Source organism: Erinaceus europaeus, chromosome X (genome assembly GCF_950295315.1).
Source record: "Erinaceus europaeus chromosome X, mEriEur2.1, whole genome shotgun sequence".
NCBI lineage: Eukaryota > Metazoa > Chordata > Mammalia > Eulipotyphla > Erinaceidae > Erinaceus > Erinaceus europaeus.
In genome coordinates, this window is record NC_080185.1 from 71519217 (window position 1) to 71532290 (window position 13074).

The 13074-nt window shown below is 41.9% G+C and overlaps 1 protein-coding gene across 1 annotated transcript in view; it reads left to right on the top strand.

Annotated features, from left to right (window-relative positions):
- The window catches only part of MAGT1 (magnesium transporter 1), a 58938-nt gene that overhangs the window by 2032 nt on the left and 43832 nt on the right, over positions 1–13074 (top strand). Inside the window, exon 2 of the mRNA XM_007534348.3 lies at positions 9792–9961. Coding sequence (XP_007534410.1) covers positions 9792–9961 — 170 coding nt within the window. The remainder of the gene's footprint in view (positions 1–9791; positions 9962–13074) is intronic.

Genomic DNA, 13074 nt, shown 5'->3' on the forward strand with positions numbered 1-13074 from the left:
GTCTTCCCCTCCTCTCTCTATTTCTCTCTGTCCTATCCAACAACAACGACATCAATAACTACAACAATAAAACAACAAGGGCAACAAAAGGGAATAAATAAATATTGGGGGGAAAAATCTGGGTTACACACATGACAAAAGCAGTATACTATCCAAATGAACTATTCTGCCAACCCAAACTACAAGAAATTCTAATTGCACAATTCTTCTATTTTTGCATTAAATGATTATTAACAAAATTCTGTGTTCTTTTTAGTGCATGATATTTAGTGACAGGAGAATTTGTAGCTGTTGAGAGTTACTCTACTCTTTCCCTGATTGTGACAGAGACAGAAAAGTAGGGCAAGAGGGAGGAGAAGAAGGTTAGCTGTAGCCTGCTCCAACACGTGTGAAACTTCCTCCCTGCAGGTTGGTTCTGGGGTTTGAACCCTGGTCCTAGCACATAGTAACTTGTGTACTTTACCAGTGCTACTGTCTGGTCCCCTGAGATTTAATCTACTTATTTAAAAAAAAATTTTATTATCTTTATTTATTGGATAGAGACAGCCAGAAATCAAGAGAGAAGGGGGTAATAGAGAGGGAAAGAGACAAAGAGACACCTACAGCCCTGCTTCATCACTTGTGAAGCTTTCCCCCTGCAGGTGGGACGGGGGCCTTGAACCCCCCAGGTCTTTGTGCACTGTAATATGTACATTCAACCAGGTCTGCCACCACCCGGCCCCATATTTATTCATTTAATTTATTTTATTTTAAGATTTTGTTTATTTATGAGAAAGACAGGAGGAGAGAGAAAGAACCAGACATCACTGGCATATGTGCTGCCGGGGATCGAACTCGGGACCTCATGCTTGAGAGTCCAAAGCTTCACCACTGCACCACCTCGCGGACCACTATATTTATTTTTTTAAAACATGAATTAAGAAAAAAAATTAGGTTATTTATTTATTCCCTTTTGTTACCCAGTTTTATTGTTGTTATTGATGTCATCGTTGTTGGATAGGACAGAGAGAAATGGAGAGAGGAGGGGGAGACAGAGGGGGAAAGAAAGATGGACACCTGCAGACTTGCTTCACCACTTGCCAAGCGACTCCCCGGCAGGTAGGGAGCCAGGGGCTTGAACCGGAATCCTGACTCTGGTCCTTGTGCTTTGTGCCGCCTGCGCTTAACCAGCTACGCTACCGCCCGAATCCCTAAAACATGAATTAAAAATATGTTTATTTTTATTTAGAGACAGAGAAATTGAGAGGTTAGAGGGAAAGAGACTGAGAAGACACCTGCAGCCCTGCTTCACCACTTGTGAAGGTCTGCAGGTGGGGACCAGGGGCTTGATCCTGGGTCCTTGTGCACTGTAATGTGTGTGCTCAACCAAATGCGCCAATCAACTTTTATTTCCTGGCCCCAATCAACTTTTATTTCTACTTATTTTAATTTTTAATAGTTATTTATTTTCCCTTTTGTTGCCCTTGTTTTTTATTGTTGTTGTAGTTATTGTTGTTTTTATTTATGTTGTCGTTGTTAGATAGGACAGAGAAATGGAGAGTGGAGGGAAAGACGGAGAGGGGGACCTGCTTCACTGCCTGTGAATTGACTCCCCTGTAGGTGGGGAGCCGGGAGCTGGAACCGGGATCCTTACGCTGGTCTTTGTGCTTTGCGTCACGTGGGCTTAATCCCTATTTTTATTCATTTTTTTAAGATTTTATTTATTGGGCTGAGTAGACAGCATAATGGTTATGTATAAAAGCCTTTCAAGCCTGAGGCTCTGAGGTCCCAGGTTCAATCCCCAGCACCACCATAAGCCAGAACTGAGCAGTGTTCTGGTAAAAAAGTATATATATATACACATACATATATATATATACATATATATATGATTTATTTATCTATTTATTTATTTATTTATTTATTTTGCCTCCAAGGTTATCACTGGGGTTTGGTGCCTGCTCTTCGAATCCTGGAGGCCATTTTTCCCATTTTGTTGCCCTTGTTGTGTTTGTTGTAGTTGTTACTGTTGTCATTGTTATTGTTGTCATAGCTATTGTTGTTGGATAGGACAGAGAGAAACCGAGAGAGGAGGGGAAGACAGGAGAGAAAGATAGACACCTGCAGACCTGCTTCACTGCTTGTGAAGCGACCCCCTGCAGGTGGGGAACCTGGGGCTCGAAACTGGATCCTTTCATCAGCCCTTGAGCTTTGTGCCATGTGCACTTAACCCGCTGCGCTACCGCTTAGCTCCTAGTTCCCGATTTTGTTTATTTATTAATGAGAAAGGCAGGAGGAGAGAGAAAACCATACATCACTCTGGTATATGTGCTGCCGGGGTTTGAACTTGCTACCTCATGCTTGAGAGTCCAGTGGGTTTATCCACTGTGCCACCTCCAAGACCACTCTACTTATATTTTATTTAATAATTTTGCTGCCTTGCATTTCTTAACCAAATCTCTCTCTCCCTCTCCCTTTCCTCTCCCTCTCTCTCTCCCTTTTTCCTCTGTCTTTTTTGATTCCAGTCGCTGGGGCTCCATGCAGGCACTATGAATCCACTGATCCTGGTGGCCACTTTTTTCTTTTTTTTTTTTCTTTAATCTTTTATTTTTTATTTTTTTTTATTTTTTTTTTCCTCCAGGGTTATTGCTAGGCTCGGTGCCTGCACCATGAATCCACCGCTCCTGGAGGCCATTTTTCCCCCTTTTCATTGCCCTAGTTGTTGCAGCCTCGTTGCCGTCATTATTGCCATTGTTGACGTTGCTTTGTTGTTGGATAGGACAGAGAGAAATGGAGAGAGGAGGGGAAGAAAAGAGAGGGGAAGAGAAAGATAGACACCTGCAGACCTGCTTCACCGCCTGTGAAGTGACACCCTGCCGGGGGCTCGAACCGGGATACCTAGGCTGGTCCTTGAACTTTGTGCCACCTGTGCTTAACCCGCTGCACTACTGCCTGACTCCCTACTTTTTTTCCTTTTTTAAATTTTTTATTAGTGGTTTGATGATGAGTTACAAGGGCCTAAGATTATAAGAGTGTGGGTTTTTTTTAAAAAAAATTTATATTTATTTTCCCTTTTGTTGCCCTTCTTGTTTTTCATTGCTGTTGTAGTTATTAATATTGTCATTGTTTCACAGGCTACAAGAAAATCAGAGGGTTATGCACAGCCTTATAAAAAACAAGCAGGGAACTGAGAAGGGCCAAGATGAGTCTAGGGCCTTAGAGGGTGCATTCCCTGAGTAAGGAACTGCATCCCAGGAAATAAGGTATGCTCACTGGATTCCTCTTTTTGGATGTTCCTATTGGGGGACCAGTAGGAGGTTTCATACCAAAAGGTGATTCATCTTGCCTAGAGAGGGTGTCTTTCTGCCTATAGGTGGGGGAAGACATCCATTAACTGCTATGTACTGGGTTGCAACCATTTTTATTTTTGTAAATTTTTAAAAAAAAATTATTTATTCCCTTTTGATGCCCTTGTTTTATTGTTATAGTTATTATTGTTGTTATTGATGTTGTTGTTGTTGGATAGGACAGAGAAATGGAGAGAGAGACACCTGCAGACCTACTTCACAGCTTCTGAAGCGACTCCCCTGCAGGTGGGGAGCTAGGATCCTTACACCTAGTATCCTTATGCAGGTCCTTTTGCTTTGCACCACCTGTGTTTAACCCTCTACGCTACTGCCTAATTTCCCATTTTTAGTTTTCAATATTTTTTTGGATGAAGACAGAAACTGAGAGGGAAGGGAGAGGCAAGGAAAGACTGACATTGGCAGCACTCCTGAAGTTTTCTCCCTGTAGGGGGGATTGGGGTTTGAAACATATATCCTCTACCAGGTATGCCACCACCTGGTGCTTATTATTATTTATTTTTATTTTAAAATATTTATTCATGAAGAAAATAGGCAGAGAGAAAGAGCCAGATGTTACTCTGGTACATGTGCTGCCAGAGACTGAACTTGGGGCCAGTGCTTTATCCACTGTACCACCTAACAGACCACCCTATTTTTATTTCCTTTTATTATTATTATTATTTTTTACCAGAACACTGATCAGCTCTGCCTTATGGTGGTGCTGGGAATTGAACCTGGGACTTTGGAGCCTCAGACATGAGAGTCTATTTACATAACCATTATGCTATCTATGCCCACCTCTTCTTTTTATTTTGTCAGTATTATTTATTTGTGAGAAGTATGGAGAGAGACAAAGACAAAGTATCACTCTGGTATATGTGATACCATTGGTCGAACTCTAGAACTCATGCTTGAGGGTCCAGTGCTCTCTTTATTGTACTACTACCTGGGCTGATATTTTATTTTTGAAGATTGATTTATTAATAAATTATAAAAAGGGGTGAAGGGTAGATAGCATAATGGTTGTGGAAATAGATTCTCATGCCTGAGGCTCCAAAGTCCCTGGTTCAATCCCTTGTACCACCATAAACCAGAGCTGAGCAGTGCTCTCGTAATTAAAAAAAAAAATGATAAAAAGAGGAGATGGAGTCAGGCGGTAGCGAAGCAGGTTAAGTGCACGTGGAGCAAAGTGAAAGGACTGGAGTAAGGATCCCGGTTCAAGCCCCCGGCTCCCCACCTATAGGGGAGTCGCTTCACAAATGGTGAAACAAGTCTGCAGGTGTCTTATCTTTCTCTTCCCCCCTGTCTTCCCTTCTTCTCTCCATTTCTTGCTGTCCTATCCAACAACAACGACACCAATAACAAAACAATAAAACAACAAGGGCAACAAAAGGGAATAAATAAATAAAATAAAAAAGAGGAGGAGAGAACCAAAGCATCATTACTCTAGTGCATGTGATGTTGGGGATTAAATTTGGAAACCTAAAAAAAAAAAAAAAAAATTTGGAAACCTGTACCCACAAGTATAGCACTCGAGCCACTTTACCACCTCACAAGCCGTTTTATTTATTTATTTATTTTTAAATTATTTATTATTGGGTAGAGACAGAGAAACTGAGGGGGGAAGGGGAGACAGAGAGAGAGCGAGAGACAGAGACACCTGTAGCCCTGCTTCACCACTTGTAAAACTTCTCCCCCTGCAGGTGGGGACCAGGGGCTTGAACCTGAGTCCTTGCACATTGTTTATTTATTTATTCAATATTTATTTATTCCCTTTTGGTGCGCTTGTTGTAGTTACTGATGTCGTCGTTGTTGGATAGGGCAGAGAGAGATGGAAAGAGGAGGGGAAGACAGAGAGGGGGAGAGGAAGATAGACACTTTTAGACCTGCTTCAGAGTGAAGCGACTCTCCTACAGGTGGGGAGCTGGGGCCTCAAACTGGTAGCCTTAATGCCTGTTCTTGTGCTTTGCGCCGCCTGCGCTTAACCCTTTGTGCTACCGCCCGAATCCCGGTCCTTGCACATTGTAATGTGTGCACTTAAGCAGGTGCGCCATTGCCTGGCCCCTGCTGTTTTTATTTTATAGAGGTTTACTTTTGACGTAATTGTTTTTCAGTAGTTTTGTGTGTGTGTGTTTGCTTAGTTCTGGTTTATGGTTGTGTAGGGGATTAAATCTGGGACTTCAGAACCTCCAGCATGAAACTTATTTACATAACCATTATGGTGCTTCCCCTGCCCTTGTTTAAGGATATATATATATATTTTACTCATGTACTCTAAAGCTGAACCAGTTCCTTGGCCCAGCATTTTCTTTTCTTTTTTATTTAAATTTTGTTATTATCTTTATTGCATAGACACAGTCAGAAATTGAGGGGGGGTGATAGGGAGAGAGAAAGACACCTGCAGCCCTACTTCACCACTCATGAAGCTTTACCCCTGCAGGTGGGGACCGGGGCTCAAACTGCACTGTGACATGTGCTCAACCAGATGTACCACCACCCAGTTCTCTCCTGCCCCCAGCTTTTTTTTTTTTTTTAAATCCATGGTTATTGCTGGGGCTTAGTGCCAGCTCTTTGAATCCACTGCTCCAGGTGGCCGATTTTGTTCTCCCCCCCACCTCCATTTTTATTGGATACAACAGAGAGAAACTGAGAGAGGAAGGGGAGATAGGGTGAGAGAAAGGTTCCTGGGCAGGGGTAGATAGCATAATGGTTATGCAAACAGGCTGTCAAGCCTGAGGCTTCCAAGTCCCAGGTTTAGTCCCCTGCACCACCATAGAGCAGAGCTGATCAGTGCTCTGGTAAAAAAAAAAAGGAAAAAGAAAAAAAAAAGAAAGAAAGCAAGATTCCTGCAGAATCCTCTTCACAGCTTGTGAAGAGTCTTCCCCCCTGCAGGTGGGAAGCTGGGGACTTGAACCCGGATCCTTGCGCAGGTCCTTGTGCTTCATATTATGTGTGCTAACCAGGCATGTCACTGCTTGGCCCCCTTATTTTATTTTTTTCAGAGCACTGCTCAGCTCTGATTTACGATGGTACTAGGGATTTAGCATGAGAATTTAGAGTCTCAGACATGAAGCTGTCTCTCTGACCCAACTTTGTGTGTGTGTGTGTGTGTGAGAGAGAGAGAGAGGGGGCGGGGAGAGGAGTGTACTTTACCATCTATTGAGTTCTAATAAAAATATTTATTTATTACACATGAAATTTTCACATGACTGAAAGAGAAGTTAGATGTTAGATACCACTATGGTACATGCTGTGCTGGAAATTAAATTGGGAGCCTCGAGCATGGAAGATCTGTGCTTTATGTGCTAGCTCTTAATAGTTCATTCCCTGGCTACTATCTATAGAGATTTTTATTTTATTTTTTTAATATTATTTATTTTTCCCTTTTGTTGCCCTGGTTGTTTTTTTTTGTTTGTTTGTTTTTTATTGTTGTCATCGTTGTTGGATAGGACAGAGAGAACTGGAGAGAAAAGGGGAAGAGAGAGAGAGGGAGAGAAAGATAGACACCTGCAGACCCGCTTCATCGCCTGTGAAGTGACTCCCCTGCAGGTGGGAAGCCAGGGGCTCGAACTGGATTCTTACTGGTCCTTGCGCTTTATGCCACTTGCGCTTAACCCGCTGAGCTACTGCCAGACTCTCCTTTATTTAATTTTTAAATTTTTTACAAGAGCACTGATCAGCTCTGGCTTATAGTGGGGGATTTTGAACCTGGGACTTCAGTGCCAGGCATGAGAGTCTCTTTGCATAACCATTATGCTATTTATACCCTCCCTTATTTATTTATTTATTTATTCCCTTTTGTTGCCCTTTTTATTGTTGTTGTTATTATTGATGTCATCGTTGTTGGATAGGACAGAGAGAAATGGAGAGAGGAGAGGAAGACAGGGGGAGAGAAAGATAGACACCTGCAGACCTGCTTCACCGCTTGTGAAGCGACTCCCCTGCAGGTGGAGAGCCGGGGCTCGAAGCGGGATCCTTATGGCAGTTCTTGTGCTTTGTGCCACATGCGCTTAACCTGCTGTGCTACTGCCCGACTCTTTTTTTTTTTTTTTCTAAGATGTGGGTGATTTCTTCTTTCCTAAATCAGGAGAGGATCCCAATTTACATTTCAGTGTCTTTCTGACCCACCCGTGTTTTTTTTTTTTTGCTTTGTTGTCCCACTGTGTTTCATTTCTTTTCCTTTTTTTTCTTGCCTCCCAAGCCCTCCCAGCCCATATTTTTAACTTGTTTTTATTCCCTCTTTGAAATAAAAAATTCCCTTTTTTTTTAAACCAGTGCAGTGCTCGACTGTGGCTTATAGTCATAGGGGGGATTGAATCTGGGACTTTGGAGTTTCAGGCATGAGAGTCTGTTTGCATAACCATTATACTATCTATCTCCACCTAAAAATTCCATTTCTATGTACATGTTTATACATGCAATAGTGTTTCTTTCCCCACTAGGGTTATCCCTGGGGCTCAGTGCCTGCATAAAGAATCCACTGCTCCTGGTGGCCTTCTTGTTTTCTTTTTTTTCCTTTTTTTTTTTAGTTTATTTCTTTTTTTTTAAATTTATTTCTTTATTGGGGAATTAATGTTTTACATTCAACAGTAAATACAATAGTTTGTACATGCATAACATTCCCCAGTTTCCCATTTAACAATACAACCCCCACTATGTCATTTATCATCCTTCATGAATCCTTTTTTTTTTTTTTAACCAGAGTACTGTTCAGCTCGGGCTTATGGTGATGCGGGGGATTGAACCTGGGACTTTGGAGCCTCAGGCATGAGAGGCTGTTTGCAGAACCATTATGCTATCTACCCTCCGCCCTTTTTCCTTTTTTTTTTTTTTTTATGAGAGCACTGCTTAGTTCTGGCTTATGGTGGTGTGGGGGATTGAAGCTGGGACTTCAAAACCTCAAGCATCAGAATCTCTTTGCATAACCATTATGCTATTTCCTTTCTTCCTTCCTTTCTTTTTTTAATATTTATTTATTATTTTCCCTTTTGTTGCCCTTGTTTTTTTTGTTGTTGTTGTAGTTATTATTATTGTCGTTGTTGTTGGATAGGACAGAGAGAAATGGAGAGAGGAGGGGAAGACAGAGAGGGGGAGAGAAAGATAGACACCTGCAACTTGCTTCACCATCTGTGAAGCAACTCCCCTGCAGGTGGGGATCCGGGGGCTCTAATTGGGATCCTTAGGCTGTTCCTTGAGCTTAACGCCACCTGTCCTTAACTAGCTGCGCTACCACTCAACTCCCTGTCCCATTTAAAAAATTTTTTTTAATATTTATTTTATTTATTTATTCCCTTTTGTTGCCTTTGTTGTTTTATTGTTGTAGTCCTGTCCCATTTTTTATTGGGCTATCATTGCTTCTTTTGTAGATTTGTAGCCATTCTGCTTAGATGTTTGGTATCAGTTATTTGTTTGATGCATGCTATACAAATATCTTCTCCCATTTACTCTGCTGCCTAATTTTCCTTGTGTAGATTACTTTTGATGTGTAGCTCTTTAGTTTCATGCAGTCCCATTAATTTACTCTTATTTCCTTTTTCCATGGGGGGGAGTTGAGTCTCTAAATACATCTTTAACATGAAGGTCCTGCAAAGTTTCACAGACATTTTCTCATATAATTTTAGAATTTCTGGTATATCTAGGTCTTTAATCCATTTTGATTTGACTTTAGTGTATGTTGTTAGATGGTGATCTGGTTTCATTTTTCTACATGTGGCTGTCCAATTTTCCCAGCACCGTCTGTTGAAGAGACCTTGGCCCCATTAAATGGTTTTTGGCCCCTTTGTCATATATTATGTAGTTGTATATGTGTGGGCACATTTCTGGGCTTTTGTTCTTAGTTTTTAAAAATATTTATTTATTTATTTTCCCTTTTGTTGCCCTTGCTGTTTTATTGTTGTAGTTATTATTGCTGTTGTTATTGATGTCGTTGTTGTTGGATAGGACAGAGAGAAATGGAGAGAGGAGGGGAAGACAGAGAGAGGGGGAAAAAGATAGACACCTGCAGACCTGCTTCATCGTCTGTGAAGTGACTCCCCTGCAGGTGGGGAGCCCGGGGCTCAAACCAGAATCCTTACACCAGTCCTTGCTCTTAACCCACTGCGCTACTGCCCGCCTCTCATTTCTGGGCTTTTGATTCTGCTTCATTGATCTGAATGTTCATTTGTATTCCAGTACCATCTGTTTTGATTACTAAACTGAAGTTGGGGCTGGCTCTCCCATTTTCTTCTTCCTTCTCTCTTTCTCTCTATTTACGAATGTGGGGGGCAGGAGAGAAAGCATCTCTTTGGCATATGCAGTATCAGGCATTGGACTCTATCCACGGTGCCTCTTCCTGTACTGTGGTTTGCCCATTTTCTGTGTGCTCTGCTTATTACTCTTGGTTTTGAGTTGCTTAATTAAAAGAATTTTAAATGCCAGGGTGAGCGTATTAACAGCATTCTTCTCTGTCCTTTCCTCCCCCCTTAGATGGTATTATCAGAAAAGGTTAGTCAACTGATGGAGTGGACCAATAAAAGACCTGTAATAAGAATGAATGGAGACAAGTTTCGTCGTCTGGTTAAAGCTCCACCAAGAAACTACTCCGTTATTGTGATGTTCACCGCTCTTCAAATTCACAGACAGTGTGTTGTATGCAAGTATGACTTTTCAATTATACTTTAAAATTAAACAATCTCATAAGATTTAACCATTCCCCAATCTCAGAACTAAAGTGGTTCACTGAGTATATAAGTAATGTGTATACCTTACTTAGACTGTCTGTTCTTCTAGCGTTTGCCCTTCTTCCGTAGCCAGTCAACAGCGTCAGGTTGAGCCTGATGTAAAGTTTCGAGACCTCCTTTGAATCTGGAGAGGTGGCAGTCGTTGACTATGTGGGTCTGTAATAGCTCAAAAGACTACTTTGTTATAGTTAATTGTTGATTGTCCATATTAATGAGTAGAGGGGAAAGAACAATAGTAATGTACTGTGGTAGCTATAATAGATAGGAACAACTTAATCTAGCCATCAGCTTATCTAATGTTGTCAACTTTTTAAATTTTAAAATATTTTTTAATTTATTCCCTTTTGTTGCCCTTGCTGTTCTATTGTTGCAGTTATTATTGTTGTTGATGTCATCATTGTTGGATAGAACAGAGAGAAATGGAGAGAGGAGGGGAAGACAGAGGGGGAGAGAAAGACACCTATAGACCTGCTTCACCGCTTGTGAAGTGACTCCCCTGTAGGTGGGGAGCCGGGGGTTCGAACTGAACCGGGATTCTTATTCTGGTCTGCGCTTCGCACCATGTGCGCTTAACTCACTGCGCTACTGCCTGACTCCCTTTTTTTGCCTTCAGGGTTATTGCTGGGGCTTGGTGCTTGCACTTCAAATCCACTGCTTCTGTAGGCTATTTTTCCCTTTTGTTTTCCGTGTTGTTTATGGTTGTTGGATAGGACAGAGAGAACTCAAGAGAGGAGGGGAAGACAGGGAGGAGAGAAAGATAGACACCTATGAGGCAACCCCTCACACCCCCAGCAGGTGGGGAGCCGGGGGCTCATACCCGTATCCTTGAGCTGGTCCTTGCGCTTGGAGCCACGTGCACTTAACCTGTTGTTAACCTCCCGGCCCCCATGTTGTCAACTTTTATAAGTACATGCCAATAGTATTGCTGTAGTGTTTCATTATTTGTGTTTTCAATTTCATATTCCTGTTTGAGTACAGCTTCAGAAGCTAGAGGAAGCAAATATCTCGTTTTCTTGGAAGAAAACAGATTCCAACATTGTTTATGAGTTGTTTTGTGTTTTGTTTGGTTTTTAACAGAGCACTGCTCAACTCTGGCTTATGGTGATACAGGGGATTGAATCTGGGTCCTTTGGAGTCTCAGGCATAAAACCTTTTTTGCATAACTATTATGCTATTTCCCAAGCCCATGAATTAAAGGTTTTATTGGCAAAATTCTGGTGTGGAGGTAGCATATGAAGTTATTATAGAAGAAAAGTCTGGTTGTTTTTCTTTTTAAAATTAATTAATTTTATGGGACCAGGGCCATTCCCAAGCTAACTTTTCATTCAGATAGAAAGGGAGAGATAGGGAGTCGGGGGATGATAGCACAGCGGGTTAAGCACACATGGCGCAAAGCGCAAGGACTAGCATGAGGATCGTGCTTCGAGCCCCCAGTTCCCAACCTGCAGGAACAGGCAGTGAAGCAGGTCTGCACGTGTATATCTTTCTCTCCCCCTCTCTTTCTTCCCCTTCTCTCTCCATTTTTCTCTGTCCTATCCAACAACGATGACATCAATAAAAAAACAATAATAATAAAAACTACTATAGCAATGAATAAAACAGCAAGGGCAACAAAAGGGAAAATAAAGAAATAAATAAATTCACTGAAGGAAGATTTGATGTTATGACATCTTCTTCTATAGATAGTCCCATTATGAGTGGCATGAATACCTTCTCATTTATCTTCAAGACTCCAGATGATATTCTTTAAACATTCTTTCAACTATTTTTTTTTTTTGCCTCCAGGGTTATCCCTGGGAGTCAGTGCCTGCACTATTGAACCTACTGCTCCTGGAGGCTATTTTTTCCCTTTTGTTGCCTTTGTTGCTTATCATTGTTGTTATTATTGTTGTTATTGCAATCATTGTTGTTGGATAGGACAGAGAGAAATCCAGAGAGGGCAGGAAGACAGAAGGGGAGAGTAAGATAGACACCTGCAGACCTGCTTCACTGCTTGTGAAGAGACCCCCCTGCAGGTGGGAAGCTGGAGGCTCGAACCTGGATCCTTATGCTGGACCTTATGCTTTGTGCCATGTGCACTTAACCTGCTGTGCTACCTCATGGCTCCTCTCTTTCAACTATTTTATGAGAGACAGAGTAGACTGAGATTGAGATCAGCAGGTTAAACTTACATGGCATGAAGCACATGGACAATTGTGAGGATCCCAGTTTGAGCCCCTAGATCCCACCTGCAGGTAGGGTCACTTCACAAACAGTGAAGCAGATATGCAGGTATCTATCTTTCTCTCCCACTCTTTGTCTTCCCTTCCTCTCGATTTTCTCTCTGTCCTATCCAAGACCAACAAGAGCAATAACAATAATAACAACAAAGGTAACAAAAAAATGGGGAAAAGTGGCCTCTAGGAGCAGTGGTTTCAGGCACCGAGCCCCAGCAATAACCCTGGAGGCAAAAAAAAAAAAAAAAGTTTTCCCATATTGCAAAAATTGCTCTTCCTTACTTGGATCTATTTTACTGATGAAATATTAGATTTTATTTTTTTTCCATTTCTTTTTTTTTTTTATTTAAGAAAGGAGACATTAACAAAACCATAGAATAAGAGGGGTACAAACACAATTCCCATAACCCGATCTCCATGTCCCATCCCCTCCTCTGATAGCCTTCCCATTCTCTATCTCTCTGGGAGTATGGATCCAGGGTCACTGTGGGATGCAGAAGGTAGAAGGTCTGGCTTCTGTAATTGCTTCCCTGCTGAACATGGGCGTTGACTGGTCGATCCATACTCCCAGTCTGCCTCTCTCTCTCCCTAGTAGGGTGGGGCTCTGAGGAAGTGGAGCTCCAGTACACATTGATGGGGTCATCTGTCCAGGGAAGTCTGGTCAGCATCTTGCTGGCATCCGGAACCTGGTGGCTGAAAAGAGAGTTAACATACAAAGCCAAACAAATTGTTGAACAATCATGGACCTAAAGACTGGAATAGTGCAGATGAAGTGTTGGGGGTATTCCCTGCATGCTCTTGTGTACTTCTGCT